The sequence below is a fragment of the Chelonia mydas genome, chromosome 20, assembly GCF_015237465.2.
Source record: "Chelonia mydas isolate rCheMyd1 chromosome 20, rCheMyd1.pri.v2, whole genome shotgun sequence".
Taxonomy (NCBI): Eukaryota; Metazoa; Chordata; order Testudines; family Cheloniidae; genus Chelonia; species Chelonia mydas.
This window is the reverse complement of record NC_051260.2, coordinates 1,303,554-1,324,529: the sequence shown is the minus strand read 5'-3', so window position 1 is coordinate 1,324,529 and position 20,976 is coordinate 1,303,554. Positions and strand designations below refer to the sequence as shown.

Here is a 20,976-nt window from a genome sequence, read left to right as displayed (position 1 = left end):
AGGGCCTGGTGCACTCTGGCTGCAGGCACGGGCAGCCTCTGCCTAGTGAGAAGGGGTGGCTGTGACTCAACCCTAGCGCCCTGAGAAAGGGAAGGGGCTTGGCAGACAGACTTACCCTTGTGCCTGGAAGGGTCCCTGCAGGGAAGGAGTCAAAAGCCCTGTCACTGCACCAGCTGATTGTCCTCCCACCTCTGGAGGCTGGGGAGAAGGGGAACTGAGACACTGACCTGCCCCCAGCTAAGAACTGAACCTGGTTCGGCCAAGTCCTGACCACGGGGCTGTGAGCTTCCTCTTCTCTTCCTCTCCCTGGCGTGCCCTCCTGGGGGGCTCTGGTACAGCCCCGGCCTTGGGGCTGGGCTGCTTCACCACCAGCCCACCTCTTCTGGGAGTTTTTAGGGACTGGCAGTGACATAGGATTGTTCTGCTTAAAAATGCACCCTCCCCTCCCTCCCCCCCCCCCCCCCCCCGACCAGCCCCATCCCATACATACCCTCCCCCCCGCCAGTCCAGCCCCCTGTCCTCCCATAGCCATATCCTCCCCCATCCTCCCTCCCCCGCCCTGCCAGCCCAGCCCCCTGTCCTCCCTCCCCCCACCCCATAGCCATACCCTCCCGACCAGCCCCACCCCATACATACCCTCCCCCCCAGCCCAGCCCTGCCCTGCCCTCCTCTCCTTCCCACCCCCGCCAGCCCAGCCCCCTGTCCTCCCTCCCCCCATAGTCATACCCCCCGACCAGCCCCACCCCATACATACCCTCCCCCCCCCGCCAGCCCAGCCCAGCCCCCTGTCCTCCCATAGCCATATCCTCCCCCGTCCTCCCTCCCCCGCCCTGCCAGCCCAGCCCCCTGACCTCCCTCCCCCCACCCCATAGCCATACCCTCCCGACCAGCCCCACCCCATACATACCCTCCTCCCCCCCCCACCAGCCCAGCCCTGCCCTGCCCTGCCCTGCCCTGCCCTCCTCTCCCTCCCACCCCGGCAAGCCCAGCCCCCTGTCCTCCCTCCCCCCATAGCCATACCCCCCGACCAGCCCCACCCCATACATACCCTCCTTCCCCCCCCAGCCCAGCCCCCTGTCCTCCCATAGCCATATCATCCCCCTGTCCCCCTCCCCCACCCCATAGCCATACCCCCCCCAACCAGCCCCACCCCATACATACCCTCCTCCCCCCCGCCAGCCCAGCCCCCTGTCCTCCCATAGCCATACCCTCCCCCTGTCCTCCCCCCTACCCCCACCAGCCAGCCTCCTGTCCTCCCATAGCCATATCCTCCCCGTCCTCCCTCCCCCATAGCCAGCCCAGCCCCCGTCCTCCCATAGCCATACCCTCCCCCTGTCCTCCCTCCCCCCACCCCATAGCCATACCCCCCCCGACCAGCCCCACCCCATACATACCCTCCCCCCCCCGCCAGCCCAGCCCCCATCCTCCCATAGCCATACCCTCCCCCTGTCCTCCCTCCCCCCACCCCATAGCCATACCCTCCCGACCAGCCCCACCCCATACATACCCTCCCCCCCCAGCCCTGCCCTGCCCTCCTCTCCTTCCCACCCCCGCCAGCCCAGCCCCCTGTCCTCCCTCCCCCCATAGTCATACCCCCCGACCAGCCCCACCCCATACATACCCTCCCCCCCCCGCCAGCCCAGCCCAGCCCAGCCCAGCCCCCTGTCCTCCTATAGCCATATCCTCCCCCGTCCTCCCTCCCCCGCCCTGCCAGCCCAGCCCCCTGTCCTCCCTCCCCCCACCCCATAGCCATACCCTCCCGACCAGCCCCACACCATACATACCCTCCTCCCCCGCCCCCACCAGCCCAGCCCTGCCCTCCTCTCCCTCCCACCCCGGCAAGCCCAGCCCCCTGTCCTCCCTCCCCCCATAGCCATACCCCCCGACCAGCCCCACCCCATACATACCCTCCTTCCCCCCCCAGCCCAGCCCCCTGTCCTCCCATAGCCATATCATCCCCCTGTCCCCCTCCCCCACCCCATAGCCATACCCCCCCGACCAGCCCCACCCCATACATACCCTCCTCCCCCCCGCCAGCCCAGCCCCCTGTCCTCCCATAGCCATACCCTCCCCCTGTCCTCCCCCCCACCCCCACCAGCCAGCCTCCTGTCCTCCCATAGCCATATCCTCCCCGTCCTCCCTCCCCCATAGCCAGCCCAGCCCCCGTCCTCCCATAGCCATACCCTCCCCCTGTCCTCCCTCCCCCCACCCCATAGCCATACCCCCCCCGACCAGCCCCACCCCATACATACCCTCCCCCCCCGCCAGCCCAGTCCCCTGTCCTCCCATAGCCATACCCTCCCCCTGTCCTCCCCCCCCACCCCCACCAGCCAGCCTCCTGTCCTCCCATAGCCATATCCTCCCCGTCCTCCCTCCCCCATAGCCAGCCCAGCCCCCGTCCTCCCATAGCCATACCCTCCCCCTGTCCTCCCTCCCCCCACCCCATAGCCATACCCCCCCCGACCAGCCCCACCCCATACATACCCTCCTCCCCCCCGCCAGCCCAGCCCCCGTCCTCCCATAGCCATACCCTCCCCCTGTCCTCCCTCCCCCCACCCCATAGCCATACCCCCCGACCAGCCCCACCCCATACATACCCTCCTCCCCCCCCGCCAGCCCAGCCCCCGTCCTTCCATAGCCATACCCTCCCCCTGTCCCCCTCCCCCCACCCCATAGCCATACCCCCCCGACCAGCCCCACCCCATACATAGCCTCCCCCCCCCGCCAGCCCAGCCCAGCCCCGCCCCCTGTCCTCCCATAGCCATATCCTCCCCGTCCTCCCTCCCCCTCACCCGCGCCCCCTCCCCCTCTACCCCTCCGCCTGTTGCCCTCCCTCCAAGGGGCTGGCCCTGGCTCCCTGACTGATGGGTCTCTCCTCCAATGGCCGTGGGGGGCCTCCTGCTTCCCGTTCCGGGATTGGCGGCGGGCTGGGCCAATGGCGCGGCGGGAGCGGGCGCCGGGCCGTTCTGGGCGCGGGCGAGGTAAGATGGCGGCGGCGCTTCCTTGTTGGGGGGACGGCGCGGGCCCCCCCCCCCCGCAGGCAAAATGGCGGCGCCGTAGGGGTGGGGTTCTCCGGTGAGGGGGCGGGGGGAACAGCCTGGGGGTCAGCCCGGGGGGGGGGGCGAGGAGAGCCTGGGGGTCAGCCCGGGGGGGGCGGGGTTCAGCCCGGGGGGGCCAGCACGTGGGGGGCGGGGGCCAGCACGTGGGGGGCGCCTGGGGGTCAGCCCGCGGGGAGGGACGAGGAGAGCCTGGGGGGTCAGCCCGTGGGGGGCGGGGGAGGGGGTCAGCCCGTGGGGGGCGGGGGGAGCCTCAGGCTGGGGGTCAGCCTGGGGGTCACCCCGGGGGGGGCGGGGGTCAGCCTGGGGGTCAGCCAGTGGGGGGCGGGGGGAGCCTCAGGCTGGGGTCTCCCTCCCCCAGTGGGTGTTTTGCAGTCCCCTCCCCATAGCCCTCCCCTCATGGGGGTGGGAAGCTCTCGGGGGCAGGGGCCCAGCGCCAAGCCCCTGGCTCTGAGTGGGGCCCTGAGCCCACAGCAGAGTACGGGGGGAGCTGGTTCTCTGGGGCAGGGGTTGGGAGAGCCCCCTAGAGGGGGGGTGGCTGGAGAACCGAGCTTCTTCCACGTGTTTCCCCCACCCGTAAGAGGAGGCCCTTAGTCATGGCACAAAACGCCCCTGCACCCCAGTGGCAAAGGGTTTGCGTTGGGTCCCGCCGGCTTCCCCGGCCCCGCTCACACGCAGCACACCGGGCACGCGGGGGAAGTGAGCTGCAAAGTGACCCGGGATGCCATGAAGCTCAAACCTCCCAATAAAGAGCAGATCAAACCAAGGCTGTGGGAAGAATTCCCTCATGCCGCGCTCTCTTGTGCTGCTGGGCTGTCTCATTTTGTGCCATGACACCCTCCGCAGAGTACAGGGACTTCTGCTGAAACACTGACAAATAATTTGGTCCTATTTCACTTTGGTGATGGTAGCAGGGGCTGGTCAGTTATACTAGCGTCTGGGGGTTGCTCCAGCTCTAACAATTAGCTGTCTGTATCTGTTGCAAGTTTTGGTATGAACAGAATTCGGATCCATGTCTTGCCGTCAAGTCGGGGGCGTCTTACCCCTGTGCCAAGGCCCCAGGAACCCTTGTCATGTGCCTTCGCTCACCGCCAGTGTTCCCAGCCTCGGCTGGAAGGGCAAGAGTTCTGCATTAAGCACATCCTTGAAGACAGGAATGCTCCCTTCAAACAATGCAGCTACGTCTCCACTAAGAATGGGAAGAGGTGTCCAAATGCTGCTCCCAAAGCTGAGAAGAAGGATGGGTAGGTATCCGCCACATCATGGTTACCTCTATCTCAAGCTAGTAGAATTAAAGTGACCTGGAGGGAGTATCTTGTCATGTGAAGGATCTGTCCAGTGGCTAAGGCACAGTGCTAGGAGCTCTGAGTTTTATTCCTAGTTAGACTGCTTTCTCATTGTGTGACCTTGAGGAAGTCACTTTGCCTCTCTGAGTCTCCCTTTAGCTATCTGCAAAGTGAGAACAGTAATCTGTCTGGCAGAGGGATTAAGAGTTAATTAATGCTTATAAAGTGATTTGAGATCCTTGGGTGAAAGGTGCTGGAGAACTTGTAGTGTTTATTGATGTGTTTGTTTCCTGGTGCTGGCATCACTGCAACAAAACTTTATCTTCAGTGGGCACAGCATCAGTGCTGAAATATCTACACCCTCACAAAGATTTGTATTCCCGGATCTTTGAGTGGGTCCTTGTGAGATAAAGATGATCAGTCCTATGCATATGGGCCTCTCTGCATGGACATTAAAAATCCTGTGTCAGTTTTTTGAAAGAGTGAGAGCTTGCCCCCATATCCTTCTCCCAAAAATCCCTTCCCTCACTTCACTGCTAGGCCACGTGGCTGCCACCTCTATGCCAGAGGTAACTGCATTTCAGTGGTTGTGCATGTGATTTGTAAATCACATGGGGTCCTTTGGTAGTATAGGAACTATACAAATGACGGTCAGAGTTGCTTGAATTTGTCATTGGTGTCAGAGGAGTGGAGTGAAGACTCCTCCTTTTCCAAGCCAAGTGTCACTGAACACCTCTCACTCTATTGCTATATTTGCCTTGCTGGTTGGAAGCTATGAATTCCGTGAGCCATACAGCATTTTGGTTTGTCCCCTCAGTGTGTCGTTCTGCGCTGAACATGCCCGCAGGAACGCGCTGGCACATCAAGCCCAGATGAAGAAATCCAACCCCGGACCCATGGGTGAGACTCTTCTTTGCCAGCTGAGCTCTTATGCAAAGATGGAGCTGGGCTCCCAGACTGCAGAGAGCAGCCGCAGTGAAGCTAGTCGAATTCTAGGTGAGAGCTTTGAATGAAATGGACAAGAAAAAATAATTTTGGGGAAGCCTCCTTCTCTGGAGCTAAAATACGAAAGGAACCAGCAATAAAGTCACGCAATTTAATCCTGGAAAGGGAACAATCCCAAGGAATATGTGGTAAAAACATGATGTCCTACAACAGAGAGACTTTGCTTAGTGATCTGATCACTGGACCTGGATCCATGATCTCCTGTGTGACCAAAGTTAAGTCGCTTCACCTTTCTGAACTTAGGTTTTTCCCCTCCTGTAAAACATGGGGCAATACATCAGAGTGAACTTGTGAAATTTAATTAATAAACATCTGTTGAAGTGCTCCTCCTATTATCCTATGAGATGAATCCCCTTACTTCTCCAGCTTGCAGGTTCTGTGCCCTAGTACAGTGGTTCTCAACCTTTCCAGAGTACTTGTATCCCTTGCAGGAGTCTGATTTGTCTTGCGTACCCCCAGGTTTCACCTCACTTAAAAATGACTTGCTTACAAACTCAGACAAAAGCCCTGGCTGGGATGATTTAGTTGGGGATTGGTCCTGCTTTGAGCAGGGGGGTGAACTAGATGACCTCCTGAGGTCCCTTCCAACCCGGATATTCTAAGACATTAAAATACAAAAAGTGTCACACTGTTACTGAACAATTGCTTATGTTCTAATTTTTACCATACAAAATAAAATGTTTATAAAATCAATTGGAATATAAATATTGTGCTTACATTTCAGTGTATGGTATACAGAGCAGTATAAACAAGTCATTGGCTGTATGAAATTGTAGTTTGTGCTGACTTCCTTAGTGCTTTTTATGTAGCCTGTTGTAAAACTAGGCAAATATCTAGATGAGTTGATGTACCCCCTGGAAGACCTCTGCATACCCCTGGTTGAGAACCACTTCCCTAGTAAATGGACACAACCTGGCTACAGGCGGTGCAGCTTCTGTCCTGCGGGATCAGCTCAGCAAGGAGCAAGCCGGCAATTTTCAGGTTTCTTGGTAGGGGAGATAAGAATTCCATGCATCCGATGAAGTGAGCTGTAGCTCACGAAAGCTTATGCTCAAATAAATTGGTTAGTCTCTAAGGTGCCACAAGTCCTCCTTTTCTTTTTGCGAATACAGACTAACATGGCTGTTACTCTGAAACCATGAGAACTGTGTATTTTGACAGCCCAGATTTAATTGGTGACTTTCCTGTTCAAACCCTGGAGCTGACCTATGCTGTTTGGGGGTTGGGACATCTGTGATGTGACCTGTTTGTCTCTTGAAGAGCTTGGTTGTCTCCCCTCCTGCTGCCGGACTCCTGGCAGGTTCTTGGCTGTGCTGTGCTTGAGTGACAGCAGCCTGGAAGTGGGGCTGAATGGCCTGCCTCTGTAATGGGCTTCTTTCCTTTCAGACGAGGACAGCTGGAGCGATGGAGAACAAGAACCCGTGACAGTGGATCAGACATGGCGAGGGGACCCTGATAGTGAAGCCGAAAGCATCGACAGTGATCAGGAGGACCCTCTGAAGTAAGACACGTTGTGAATGCCTGTCAGTTGTGTAGAATGGGGAGCTTGCTGCCGCAGGATAGTAAAAATAATTTAGATCCTTGTTAAAAGACAATTCTAGGAAAAGAAACAGCATCTTCAGTAATGCTACAGCTAAAAATTGCAAATGTTGTTTCTCGTGAGTTACACCACATGCTGATCTCCAGATAGGGTCAGGAAGAAACTCTTCCTCTGAGGTATGGATGAAAAGAAACTGTTGCCTTTTTTTTGTGTGAAGTATCTGGTGTTAGCCCTCATCGAAGAGTGGGTACTGGGTTAGATGGGCCATTATTGGTCTGTTCTAGTCTGGCCTCTTTTGAAATATGTGAAGCCAGTGTGATGTTCAGTATTGTGTAGGATGCAGAAGAAAATCCTGCATTGCTCCAGTGTGACCAGGTCAGTCTTGTATATCTCTAGAATGTAACCACTTCCACTCGCTGCCTTTAGATTTGTATGCATTGGCTGGCTTGCAGGTCTCACTTATTGGTTAGATAGCTTCTCCCTGCCAGGTGTGCTGCTCTAGGCTACCTCTTATCTGGTGGTATCTCAGGGCGATTGGCGAACGTCCATAAAGCTCATGGCTTACTGTCCCTCACTTACTTGTGACCTATTGAATTTGGGTTCTGTTAACAGACATGCTGGGGTGTACACAGCTGAGGAGGTGGCACTGATCATGCGTGAGAAGCTGATCCGTTTGCAGTCATTGTACATAGACCAGTTCAAACGGCTCCAGCACCTCCTGAAAGAGAAGAAGCGTCGATACTTGCACAGCCGTAAGGGGGAGCATGAAGCCTTAGGCAAGTACTGGTCTAGGAAGCCACAGCTTTGTATTCCTGTGGCCACAGGGCACAGTGCATGTATAGGGCACACACAGACCTTTATGTTTCTTAGGGGTGATTTCAGTTCTCCAGTGTGCCTGCAGGTGATGGTATTTGTGTTGCGTGTGGTTGGCCAAGTGTTTGAAGACTGGTCTCATGGTGAGGATGAAGGCTGCCCGATTTATTGCTCTTTAACTTTTGCAGGGTTGTGAGGAAACAAGCTGCAAAACCTGAATTCTGAGAGAGAAATTATTTTCCGTATGGGATTTCCTGTTTTCTTTTTTAATAAACAAAATGTTAGGGTGTGTAAGTCCTTGTCTACACTAGAAAAGATTTGCTGGCATTGCTGTACCGGCAAACCCTCCTCGTGTACATGCAGCTTATATTATACCCGTTTGGTAGGCAAAATAAGCTACGCCAGCCAAAGCTCTTGATGCTGGTATAACTGTGTCTGCACTGAGGTTTTTGCTGGTATAGAAATGCCGTAAAAAATCATGCCCCAAACTGACATTGCTAGACTGCAAAAGTTCCTCATGTAGACCTGGCCTCAGCGTGGGGGCTGAGGACTGGCAGAGGGGCCATGATCAGCACAGAGGGCTTTGACCAGTGCTGCAGCTTCCTCAGTCTGGCTTAGAAAGCCTTTCCCTATGAATCGGCAGGAGCCTAGACCCTCAGATGCCCCGAGCACAGGGATGAAGAGGACGAAGCAACAGTTAAAGCTCTCTCCATTGGGAAGATAATGTGCTAAATGTATGAGATGCAGTTATTTCCCTGACCTGTTCCACTCTCTAGGCCCTCTGTCTGTCTCCATCCCTGCTTTTTACATTCCAGGCAGATGGCATGCTCTGTGGCGCACCCACCCCTAAGTCCATCCCATGGCCTTCACTTTCCCTGACGGATTTCTTCTTCCAGACTTTGTTTAATTTCACATGCGTACACGGTTATACTTGTAAAAACCATACATACAAAATGTATACTGATAAAACTTACGTGTTTATCGTTTTCAAAAAGAAAACGGAGTGGGGAGAAGCAGGGGTGGCAGTGGGTCATCCCAAGGATGGCAGGAGAGGCACTTGCCTCTTGCCGATTTCCTGCGGTCTAGAAGATGATCTTTGGAGGCAGTTGTTTTTATAATTCAGCTAGTGAAAGGTTGCGTCCTGTAGCTGGCTGTGCTGCAGAGCCGCACGAAGAATGCCTTCACTGTCCTCATCTCCGTGGGTAACGTATCCTGCAAAAATACAGTGTGCGGCCCCTTCTCTGACAAAAATAATAGGCTATTGTGTGCAGCAGTGTTTTATAAAATATTTTATAAACCGGTAACTTGGTGAAAAAGTCCATGATGAACAGTCATGCAAAGTTATGAACATTCACATCACAACATTTGCACATTAATAAACTTTTAAAATAGACCATGTAGTCAGCTTTGGAATAATCTGTAAGCCAAGTCAAATTGCAGTTCTAATTGCAGTAATTCGTATATTATAGTCCGAATACAGGTTTGACCCATCAAGAGTTTCAAAAAGGGAGGAGTCCTTTAAGAATGCTTACAGACTAACCAATTTACTTAAAGATTCCTTCTTTGCCCCTTGGGGTAAGTGGGATGAGCTTGCTGGAGGCTGCACTGTGCTGTTCAGACCTTACCAAAAGGCTTAGTTCCTGCTCTAACTGCAGAGCTCACCACTAGAATGTGGAGCTGTTCAATACCTCTCTCAGCAAGGAGTCAGCAGTTGGAGGCCTTCCATAGCCAGCTAAATGGGCTGGCTCCCTGCATAGGAAATCCATCCCCAGTCTTGCTTAGTAGCGGACAGTGGAGTCCTCTGTAAACAGAGGAGTTTCGTTTAATCGGACTAGGGCGCTGCAGCAGTCTGGGCAGTGTTGTGTGATGCTGATTCCCTGCGGTCTGTGTCTCCCAGGGAGCAGCCTTCTGACAGGCCCAGAGGGGCTTCTGGCCAAGGAGCGTGAGAACCTGAAGCAACTGAAGTGTCTCCGACGCTATCGGCAGCGCTATGGCGTGGAGGCCCTGCTGCACCGCCAGCTGAAGGAGCGTCGGATGCTGGCGACCGAGGGTGCGGCCCAGCAGGTACTTCATGCTGTGGACACAGGGAGGGTCTGATCTCAGGCCTGTTGGAGTTCCAGACTCGCTTGGCTCCCAGGTCTCTTCTCCCTCCCCTCCTCATGGGGATCACTCCAGCAAGTTCCATGTAGGTCCAGCCCTGCCAGAGTTTCCATTGTAAAGCCCTGTCTTTGGGGATATGTACATCAGCCATAAATACTCACTCCGGGCAGATGCATGGCATATGAAACCTCAGCCAGTGAGTATGGAGTTCCGTTGGGCCTGCTTTTATTAAAGGGACAGGAGCAGTTATAGTGTAGGCCCAAAATGTAGATCTGGAGAATGTTTCCCTTTAAAGAAAGGGGGGTGGGCGAGAGGCTGATATGAGTAGGAATAGGTTTTCATCACTTGTCATTAAATGGAAATTCTTTTTTTGTTGGAGCAGGGAGAGCTAAATATTCCTTGGGAGCCCAAATGTAACCACCTTGTGTTGTGCAGGAGAAGCCAAATTGAAATTGACTGATGCAGTTGTTTCTGTATGGGGGGGCGGGGGGGCGAAGCTACCTAAATGTCTGAATGAAATTAGAGGATGGGACTGATTTTAAACTCCCCAAGGCAGGGGGTTCAGCCCTTCCATGATGACACCTCCCTCCCCCCCGCCAAAAATAGCAAACTGGGAATGGCTGAGAATCCGTGCGCTAAGGCAAGAAAGTTCAGTATCTGCCCTGAAAATGTGGGCTGCCTCAGAACCTGAACTCTCACTGACAATAAAGTCACAAAAAGCTGACATCCCCATGGCGGACCGTCACTCTAATAGCTGAATGTGAGCGTCCTGCCAAGTGGCAGGTCTCTCTCCAGTCAGCAGGTGGGCAGTCCTGTGTGGCTCTGATCTCTTCTCTTGGGCTCCTCTACAGGCACACACCACTCGTTCCAGCCAGCGGTGCTTGGCCTTTGTTGATGACGTTCGATGTTCCAGTCAGTCTCTCCCCATGACCAGACACTGCCTCACTCGTATCCTTTTATCCTCCCATCTGTAGTGAGCTGCACATGTGTCTCTGCTCCAGCAGCATGATGTCTACTGGGGTGACAGCTGTGTTGATCCTCGTTTCTGTTGGCCCTGAATCAAGGCCATCGGTTTGCTGTAGCTGTTGGTTTCAAGCAGGAGCCCAGAGGAATGCCTTCCCGTGGTCTGTTGGCTGTTCCAGAGTCTCAGAAGGGAACAGCCAATTCCATTGGAAGCAACAAGCGAACCATGGAAGCTTACAGGACAGCCACAGGCTAATTTCCAGCTGTGTTAAACTAAGATAGAAGTAAATTGGTCTTTAACTCATAATGTAATCCTTGAAGAATCCTGGCTATGGATGCTGATAAACATCTAGAACAAGGAAGTATTGGGTGGAGCCTTTTGTGAGTTAAGAATAAATCTTAGCTCCCCTGGGAATTGTCATGGGTCCCTAGATCTGCCTTGTCTTACTTGGATTCCCGGGGGGGGGTTGTGCTATTTCTTTAGTGCACGTCCACACTGAACAGTGAGTCTCATACTGTCTCCGTGGCATGTTTGTCAGTGACTTCAGAGCGAGTCTGCTTGGCTTACAGATAAAACAGTGGGCCAGCCCTGCAGATTCCCACTGGGTTCTTTCCAGCTTCTAGATCCCCCCAGTAACAAGCCACATTCTGTCCCTGGTTACACCTGTGCAGCCCCCATTGGCTGTAGGAGTTTACACTGAGGTAACTAGAGGTGGAATTCGGTGCTGCATTCAGAGCTTAGTTTTAGCAGTTGTTGCTGATGTGAGTCAGAGTAAACTCCAGCTCCCTCTCCCAGAATCATGTTGGCTGAGTGGGGCTGGCAGCAGAGGAAATTATGAACTTTGTTTTGTTACTAAAGTCAGCAGATCTGAGTCTGGTTACACAAAGGGAACAGGTGTGTGTGGCAGGAAATGGCCATTGTTTCTCCAGGATAAATGCTATTAAAATGGCTTAACCCAGGAGACATTTGCAGCTGGCTAGCTTAGAGCAATGCAGGCAATGAAAGGACTGTATAAAAAATGTCTTCTCTTATGTCTGATTCGTGTCTGCTATTTACTGACACAAACAAGATTTTACTTTGGTCAGCCCTGCTGAGCTGATAGAGTTATAGGAGAACCATGTGTAATCTGTTCTGCTTTGTGCATTGTTGATAGACTCCTTGGCTCTGTTTGGTTTTCAGGAAACTAGATTGTTGGTAATGATGCGTGAAACAGACAGAACCCATCTGGATTCTCCTGTTCCAAATGGGGTTGGTGAGTTTGATAAATCATGTTTTGATCTGTAAACTAAGCACTTGATCTGGAGTCACTAAGAGAGATTAAAATCCGGAGCCCCACCCTGGTGTTTATACAGAGCCTCTTTTCTGATGGCATCTGCCCTCGAGCATCTGATAAACCTAGGCTCCTCTGGTGTAGGCTTAGTACTGGTTCCTTTAGTTTGAATCACTAGCTTCTTTAAGTCTGACTGGGAATCCTGTCTGCGTATTAAGAGATTCCTCGGTGTGCGTGTGTGGAGGATTTAAGAGGAAATGGTCATCTTGAAATCTGATCAACTTAAAAAAAGGAGCTAAAAGCTCTTTCAGGTCCTTCATCTGTGTTGGAGTTCCCTGCCAGTTTGTGGTTTTACAATCACTGTGTTTTCAGTGTTTTTCTCTCCTTTGATGCCTTGCATAAAAAGGGAAACTGTGAAAGTAACTATGCACAAAGTCTTAGTAACGAGTTATTTTTGCGTGCCTTGACTTTGTGGGTGGGTCTGACTTGAGGCACCTTAAACAAGCCCGATTTGTCCAAGAGTGCTGAGTGCCCAGTCTCTGAAAATCCATTTAAAGTGCTTTAAGTTAAGTACCCAAGTCACTAGTCATTTGGGTTGGAGTGCTGTCATTCACAAAGTGAACAAACTGGGGGAGAAATTGCTCTAATTTTTCATTTACACAGAACTTCTGAGATTAGTGTAACAGTAAAAGGCCACAAGTTACCGATGGGGGTGTGATTTTACATTTGGCAGGGTTCCTTTAAGTGGTCTTCAAACAGGAAGTCAGTCTGTCATATTCAGCAGGGGGTTGTTCTTTGTTCTGGTTTTGATAGTGAGCGAGTGGCAGTCCCCAGCTACTGTCTGCTGCTGGACAGCCTTAGAAGTAGGATGCCATTGGAGCTGTGGTCTGTTTGTGATTAAAGGCAGGAAATCCCATTTATGCTATTGGCAGGAATAGTTTTTCCTCTAGGCACTTTTAGGTACAGAAGGGATGAAAATCCGGAACTAAATTCCTAGGTTTGGAAAAAGCTGTGTGCACACTGATATAAACACGGAGCTCCCTGCTGCATGGTAGATGTGAAGATTTGTGCAGATACTTATGATTTATTTGCAGCGGCCCATTACATTGCATTTGTAGTGCTGCCCATCTGAGGGTCTGGGTGGGAGTGCTTTACAAGCATTCAGCTAAGCCTCATAACCCCCTCTTCCTCCTACCAAGGTGTCAATAATATCCCTATTTTACAGCTGGGGCACACACAATTGACCAAGGTCACTGAGCAACTGGGGACTAGATCCCTGGTCTCTTGAGTCTATGCTTCGGCCTCTGCTTTGTGTCCCAGGACAAGACACCTTTCGGTAGCTGGTTTCTCTGCCAGGCTCTCTACGTTCCCCTTGACTGCATCTTCCCAGATATTTGTCAGGACACCAATCAGACATTGTTTAAGCTGTGCCAAGGGTCGGAGGAAGCGCCCTGCGACAAGCCGGTTCCTGTAAGCCTCTCTGAGGGTCCCTGCTGCCCGCTTCATCTCCAGCTACCACCCCAGATGTACGTACCCGAGCAGGTGCTGTCCGTTCCCGAGGAGCTGGACGCTGCCCCCATGGATCTGTACTTGAGCACTGCTGAGCTCCAGCCCACCGAGAGCTTACCCCTGGAGTTCAGCGACGTAAGTTGGAGCAGCCACTTGATGCGCAGTAGTGCGGTGTGCAGGCATGGTGTCCTCCAGTGAACGGAGGAAGAGCATTGCTGTCATCATCACGCAGGCTAAAGCCATGTTAAAATATTATGTGGGGGAGGGGTGGGGCTATAAAGCAACAGATCCCAATGCCTTTACAAACCACACAACCAGGTATCACTGAGAAGCAGCCATCCCTAGGGTAGAGAGCCCGCAGCGCTCTGCGTGACATTGGGGTGTATGGGTAGCTAAGGCAGACCCCCTACCTTTAGGAAAAGAACTCTGGGATCTTTAACCTCCACACAGAACAAGCAGGATCTCTGGTTTTGAGGGACTCCTGAAAGGTCTGGACTCAGAATACAATGCCTAGGTGTCGTGGTACCTGTGGTGGTACAGGTTTGCCTGCTCATCTGAGCTGTTCTACTGAAACTGGATAAGGTTCAGAAAAGGGCAACAAAAGTGATTAGAGGTATGGAACGGCTTCCGTATGAGGAAAGACTGGGACTTTTCAGCTTGGAAAAGAGACGACTAGGGGGATGTGACATGTCTATAAAACCATGACACGTGTGGAGAAAGTAAATAAGGAAGTGTTATTTACTCCTCCTCATAACACAAAAACTAGGGGTCACCAAATGAAATTAACAGGCAGCAGGTTTAAAACAAACCAGAGGAAGTCTTTCTTCACACAACACACAGTCAGCCTGTGGAACTCTTTGCCAGAGGATGTTGTAAAGGCAAAACTGTAACAGGGTTCAGAAGAGAACGAGATAAGTTCATGGAAGCTAGGTCCATCAATGGCTATTAGCCAGGCTGGGCAGGGATGATGTCCCTAGCCTCTGTTTGCCGGAAGCTGGGAATGGGCGACGGGATGGATCACTTGATGATTCCCTGTTCTGTTCTGTTCGTTCCCTCGGGGACCGTCGGCAGACAGGATACTGGACTAAATGGATCTTGGGTCTGACCCAGTATGGCCGTTCTTACGTTACAAGCAGGCACAGTGGGGTGATCTGAGTCTAGAGTTTAAGCATCTCCTGCCACTTGCCTAGGGTGACCAGATAGCAAGTATGAAAAATTGGGACTGGAGGGGTGCCCTTGGTGCCTGTATAAGACAAGGCCCCCAGTATCGGGACGGTCACGATACTGTTGGGACATCTGGTCCCCCTGCACTTGCCCTTCGCCAGTATCTCAATCAATTCCTTGTTTTTGTTTCTAGTCATTGAAGAAAGAACCATCTCGTGTGAGGTTTGAGAATTCAGAGGGTTTGGGAAATGTTTGTTTTGGTGGGGTTTTAACCTGATTGCTCCTTTGAAACTGCTAGTCTATTTAAATCCATATTTAGGGGCTTTTTTTAAAAGCGGCTTTTTGCATCTATCCCATAAAGGATGCACAAGGGTTTTAATCCCTGGATTACTGGGATGTCCTGCATGCGGGTTAAGCCTCCATGTTGAAAAATCCTAATGAAGTGTATTTAAACAAAGCCATTGCAGGTGCTCTGAACTATCTTCTGAAGGAGACATTTCTTGCTTTATAAATTAGATATTACCAAACTCTCCACACACTTCATCCCAAAACAGACCTTTGGCACCAACTTAAAAATAGCCGGACAGGAATGCTGAGAGAGCCTCCTTTAGCCGTAGGGGCCCTAGAAGCCATGGCATTAATATAGGAGACCATGTGCCCCTGGTCCAGTGACTCGAAAGCCCCTGAGCGCTGAAGCTACCTGTGAGGAACCTAGATCAGCTGTGGCATGAGCTGACGCCCATTAAAGTCAATGAAGCCTTTCCATTGACTGCCGTGGGCATTGGGTCAGGGCCTCTGTTTTCTTTGCCCTGGGGTTTGAATGTTCGCATGGCAGAACTGGCATGCTGCTGCGTGCAAGAACAGTCTTTGGGGGAAGAATTTTTGTCAGGCCAAAAACGTGTTGGAGCTGGAGCTGTTCTCTTGGCCTGTGCAGGACGTTAATGGCTGTTCAGACAGGAATTCAGGAGCCTTATCTCTGCTTCTGGCTGTACTCTGAGCTGGGCCTGGCTGTTGGCTGGAAAAAAGTGGCCTTCTTTGGAACAGCCCTACTAGCATGTGTGATTCTCCATGCTATTGAGATAAGCATGGGTCTGCCTTGCTAGAAGCACACAAGTGATCAGAATCCTAGGGCCTCTCGTCCTGGGATTCATTCGGTCAGAGGGATCCCGGAGGGAACCTTTCCACGGTCCTTCTTGAGAGGACTCAGAGCTTTGTCAGCATCCAGATATCCAGAGCCTCTGCATTTTATCTAGTGTAACGTTATCCTGTTAACATGCTCCTCTGCAGTCACCAACATTCCACCCTCCAAAGCCAGAACAAATACCCTCCCCTAACAATAGCCGCCGACCAGTCCTGGCCTCCCGTGTCAACGTTATCATCAGGAGGCACAGCGGCAATGTATTTGTGAGCATGGCAGAGTGGAGGAATAAAACAGAGGAGTGGGTAGATAGTTTGCAATGGTGCCTGTCCGGGTCCCCAGAGAGGGCTCTGCTGGAGTGTGATCGTTTGTGTGGGGCCTGTGAGGCTCCTGAGAGATTGAAATTATCCTCACCCAGACCTATTGCCCCCACCCCTTAGTTGGGTACTTGCCCCTTCTCGGTCATCCCGTTTGTGGGACCATGGTAGGTCATGCAGGGCTGCAGATCTCTGGGTCCTCAGACTTGTCTTCAGTGGAAGTTCAGCATTTCCATCCCAGATTGTAATGCTGCCAGGGAGAGGCAGATTTCTTTAGTGGCTCAGAGTGCTGTATCCAGAATTCCAAACCCTTGGTTATCAAATAAGGGAAGCCCCAGACAGGCCGGTTTTTCTTCGCGCTGGCATGGTTTGGAGGAAGAGAGAAATTAATCTGACAGCAAGTCTAGAATTCCTGGTGTCCCAGTGCCTGCTGCTGACTTCCTCACTCGTGCTTAGAACAGGGCTGAACCATGTTGGCATGGGGCATTGTGGGGGAAGCTTGCCCTGCCACTGTCTTTGCCTGCCCTGGGGTCAGAGGATTCGGTCTTCAAGGCCAACAGTCACCACCTTCCACCCCTAAAGGCCTCTAATAACATGGCCAAGTAGGGAGGAAGATCCTGAGGAGCTGGAATAGGATTGTCCTTGCCTCCCCTGCCCTCCATGCGAAGCTGTGTTTTCTAGCAGCCTGGTGACTTAGGACCTACTCCAGACGGTAGCAGGGACTGCCTGGGCTCTGCCCCCTTTAGATTCTCCCAAGACTTTCAGACTTGGTGAGCCCCTGCAGCAGAGCTCTGGGTGCCCAGCACTTCTAAACTCAGGCCCATGGTCTTTGCCCTGTGATGTAAGTGGGTAATGTGGAGAAGGGGCCCAAATCTCACCTCTGTAGTCCACTCTGCCCCTTGAAGCCTGCTGGCGGGTGTTTTCTCTTGCAGGACTTAGATGTGGTGGGAGATAGCATGCAGTGTCCCCCTTCCCCTCTGCTCTTTGACTCCTCCGGGGCCCTGGAAGATCAGGCGATCAAAGATATTGCTGAGGCTGCTGTAGACATACTGGCCCGTGAAGAACCTCCTCAGCCAGGCATCCCGACCCAGGCCACCCAGCTGGACAGAGGGAGCTCTTCTGGCCAAGCCACCTTGCCAACTATGGAGTCTCATGCAGAGCCACCTGCCCAGGTAGAGCCGGGGATGCGCCTGGGGCTTCCAGCCATGAAGCAGTAGCAGGAAAGCTCCCAATCTGGGCAGTATTTCCCCTCCAGAACTCTGTAAGGAGTTGGACGAAGGGGTAGTTGCTCCCTTTTTACGAGCTACCAGGTCAGCTCTGTATTGGCGAAAGCTCCATGCGGCTGCTCTCCCGTGGAAAGCCAGCCGTGGCCCCACTCTGCCCAGCCATATCACGCCCTGGTGTGGATGATCGAATGTTTCCGGGCATTAGCTGATTGCCTGCAAGGGTCAGGAAGGAACCTTTCCCCTATATGCCTCACTGCACAGCTGAGCTGGTGCACTATTTGTGTGTGTGTGTGGAGTGGGGGCAGACAGGATACATCTCTGTCTGAGATATTGAGGTGTGGTCTGCACTGAAGGCCGGGTACCCGGCCAGTGGCCTGAGCTGTTGCAGAAAGTCCTGTCTCTCCGGTGTGATTCCAAAGGAACGTCTACTCCATCGCTGTCTCTCTCGTTACTATCTTGCTCCTCCCAGGCATCAAACACCCTCTCCCTCGCTGGTGACATCCGGCTCAGCCAGGAGATTGCTAAGAGGTTGGCCTTTTCTCTGGAGGTGGCCGCTGGGAGCCCTTTTCCCTTCCCTCCGATTGCTGGGGAGGGCTGGATGCTGCTGCTTCCACAGCTGAAAGGGGTCTCTGGAAAGCAGCGACCTTCCCCTTCTTCCAGGAGCTGAGCAAGCTGCTCCTAGCTCTTACCAGCCTGGGGCACTAGGGCCTAAGCTTGGGATTCAAGCTGGCAGGTCTGAAATGCCCCAGCGGCAGGCCCTGAATCAAGGCCATCGGTTTGCTGTAGCCGTTGGTTTCAAGCAGGCGCCCAAAGGAATGCCTTCCCATGGTCTGCTGGCTGCTCCAGAGCCTTTTGCGGGGAATGGCCAATTCAGTTGGAAGTAACAGTCTGCAAATGGAGGCCTCCACCAGGAGGGGGGAGGGCTGGACTGGAATCGCTCTGGAGCTCCCACCGTACTCTGGCCGGCAGCTGTCCTGGCTGCAGCGCCTTGTGGCTCCTGTGCTGAATGCTGCTCGTATGCATATGAGTGAAATCCGCGAGCCAGGCCATAACTCGGTCAGGTGCTGGGCTTGTGACTGTGGATTTTCTGTCTTTAACAGAGTCGCCTGCAGACTGGGGTGGGCGGGCCTGGACCACAGGAAGACAGGAAGCTGGCAGAAGCTGCAGCCTCCACCCGGTCACATGGAACGCTGGCAGCAGCCAATGGGAATCCGGAACCAGCCTCCATCAGCTGATAAGATCTCGGATTGGAATCCTTTTTCTTGATGAAAGTCTTGTCCGCCCTCAAAGGGACCTGAGCATGAAATACATGTGGCTGGCGGAGTATGGTCACCCAACACTTCACCTTTCCACCCGAGAATTGCGGCCAAATGAGTGAAACCGGGGAATGGTGAAATGTCTGGCCAGAAGCTCATGTGACAGGTTCCAGTTGGATGCTTTCCTGCCAGTCCCTCCCACTCTTTCAGTTCTGGTTCCTTTTGGTGAAGCCTGCCAAAAGCACAGCTGGCTAGTGAGACTGTGTGTCATTCCCAGTCAGGGTAGAAGAGACGTAGAAAGGGTAGGCGGCTCATGGGACGCACGCTCAGTTAGCGAAGTTGTGATGTATCCATGGAGAGGGGTAAATGAGCCAAACTGAAAGAGTTTTCCCAGGTGGGGACTGAACATTCTGTAGTCAGCCTGTCAGGGATGCATGCGCTAGGCAGAGGCTTGGCTTGTTCAGACTGTAGCACCGTGTACTAAAGCAAGATTCTGTCCTAACTGTACCCAGTTCATTCTAGTGTGCAACGGCTGTCATTCCTCTGGCATTGTACGCCTGAAATTTGACTCCTCACTCTAGCTTTAACCGATGGATGAGCCCGTAGGGTGCTAATCGTGTGTAAAATAACAGTATATAAATGTGCTGTACAAAGTTTCCAATTTGTAATCAGAACAGGGAAATTTCCATCCCCCCCAGCAAAAAACAGACAATAAAGAAATCAGAAGAAAATGACTGTCCATGTTCCGGGGGGTTGTCGCCTCCTGCCTCTGCTGCCACAAAGTGCATCGAGATTCTCCTGTGAAAGGAGAAAGGTAAAATGGCTTGTAACGCTGTCTGGAATTAGGGGCTTCATTTAAATTCGGGTAGCGAGTGTTGAAGAAAAAGGGAAACTCCCCCATTCTCTGGGGCTGCATACGTAAAGCAGAGCATGAGCGCTAAGAGCAGATGCTCCTGCGGACCTGGGATACTGTCGCTAGTCTGGGAGCAGTTTCATTGTTCGTAAATACTCTGCATGCACAAAAGATCTTCGGGGGGAGGAAAGGAGGGGGGATCGTAACTGAAGGAACCGCCCTCTGCCTGGAGGAAATACAACTTTACGTCATCTTGGCCCCTGTGTAACTTGAGAGCAGCCAAAGGAGGGAGACTGCAAGGGCACAGCATCATCTGTGTCGGAACCGTGGGACGTAGGCCTCTGGGGAGTTTGTGGAATGAAAACCATGTGGCTGCAAACCTCCTGAGTCTTGCCATGTCCAGTAAAAATACACACGGTCATGTTTCACTCAATCTTACAACGTGAAACCCCAAAAGATCTGCTGTTGCTCTGTGGTTTGGTGAGAGCGGCGCCTGCGTAGCCCTGCTATGGGGCAGGGGCTGCCAGACTTTCCCATTACAAATCCCCTATTTTTAGGGCTTCCTAGCTCTGTGCACGAGGCCTTGGCCTGGGAGCCAGGGCTGGAGTTGTTTGTGTAATTTAACCACAGAAGCAACTCCTCAGTTAGAGGAATGGTGAGGTTCAACCCGTTCCAGGCTTTGATTTGATTTGTGTTTATTGAATTGTTGCTTCTAGCAGTCCCAAAGCCCCCTGCGAGTCCTGTGTATGCCCTGCTGGGCTAGAGCCTGGCTCCCTGCCATGCATGGCTGGCTTTTGCACATTAGCAACTAAGACTGCCCCTTCCTGCAAACAGCATAGCCATAGTGCTGACTCCCAGTTCGCTCAGTGGAGCCCGTGTGCAGGACGGAGCCCTGGTCCTGCCAGTGAGGGCAGCCAAATCCCCTGGTGAGTGAGCCCTGTACAGAACAGCAAGGATGCTGCATGGCAACCCAGAGTCTCAGGCCTGGATCTTGCGAACGGTCCCCGGGGGTAGAGCCTGCTTGGCAGCGCATGTGCTGCCCTTCTTTTCGGTGAGCGCGGCAGCCCGCTGTCTGTCCTTTCGGTGAGCGCGGCAGCCCGCTGTCTGTTGTTTCGAAAGGCTGGGTGCTTGCTTGCCCTTGGGGGAGATGTGCAAAGGGAGCTTGGGTTTCCACGGGCTCAGGCATTTAAACGCAGCAACACTTGTGCATCCCCTTGAACGTTTTCCTTTCCCACTTCTCCCCCTCCCTCTGCTGTGCTCACTGACCAGAGGTACAGAGCAGATTCAGTAGCACCCATCTGTTGTAATCACTCTGTGGATGCTGTTCTCTGACTTCCACTGTGCTCAGGAGAATTCATTTGCTCACAGCTGACGTTACTGCTCCTGGCCTTGCCAATGGACAGGGCTTGGGGTATTTATTAGGTGTGTGACAGTAGGTCCCAGCAGCCCCCGTCAGAGCCCGGGCCCCTGTTGGGCTAG

The 20,976-nt window shown here is 53.1% G+C and overlaps 1 protein-coding gene and 2 non-coding genes across 6 annotated transcripts; all 3 read left to right on the top strand.

The window, feature by feature from the left end:
- Positions 1-2,418: 2,418 nt before the first annotated feature.
- Positions 2,419-19,375, top strand: KANSL2 (KAT8 regulatory NSL complex subunit 2). Of its 4 annotated transcripts, none has more exons than XM_037883802.2 (10): positions 2,419-2,981; positions 4,043-4,300; positions 5,160-5,338; positions 6,734-6,848; positions 7,500-7,663; positions 9,598-9,764; positions 10,652-10,748; positions 13,425-13,678; positions 17,095-17,334; positions 18,489-19,375. In XM_037883802.2, exons 1-10 carry the CDS (start codon positions 2,881-2,883, stop codon positions 18,621-18,623), a joined length of 1,710 nt encoding a protein of 569 aa, XP_037739730.1. In that variant the 5' UTR covers positions 2,419-2,880; the 3' UTR covers positions 18,624-19,375. The 4 variants fall into 4 exon arrangements, with proteins under 4 accessions (XP_037739730.1, XP_037739732.1, XP_037739731.2 ...); XM_037883803.2 differs by having other exon boundaries at positions 2,979-3,075; XM_037883804.2 differs by lacking the exon at positions 17,095-17,334 and having other exon boundaries at positions 2,830-2,981.
- On the top strand, positions 10,849-10,984 carry LOC114020582. Its single transcript, XR_003565402.1, has one exon. It is a non-coding gene; the product is annotated as a small nucleolar RNA SNORA2/SNORA34 family (small nucleolar RNA).
- LOC114020583 lies at positions 18,141-18,277 on the top strand. The gene has a single exon (XR_003565403.1). It is a non-coding gene; the product is annotated as a small nucleolar RNA SNORA2/SNORA34 family (small nucleolar RNA).
- Positions 19,376-20,976: the final 1,601 nt, after the last annotated feature.

What these genes read in the sequence shown, in the direction of transcription:
- KANSL2 (XM_037883802.2), top strand. Translation starts at nt 2,881, where the DNA reads ATGGCCGTGGGGGGCCTCCTGCTTCCCGTTCCGGGATTGGCGGCGGGC. An exon ending in GGGGGAGCATGAAGCCTTAG is followed by an intron (nt 7,664 to 9,597) that starts GCAAGTACTGGT and finishes TGTGTCTCCCAG; the next exon opens with GGAGCAGCCTTCTGACAGGC. An exon ending in ATGCAGAGCCACCTGCCCAG is followed by an intron (nt 17,335 to 18,488) that starts GTAGAGCCGGGG and finishes TGTCTTTAACAG; the next exon opens with AGTCGCCTGCAGACTGGGGT.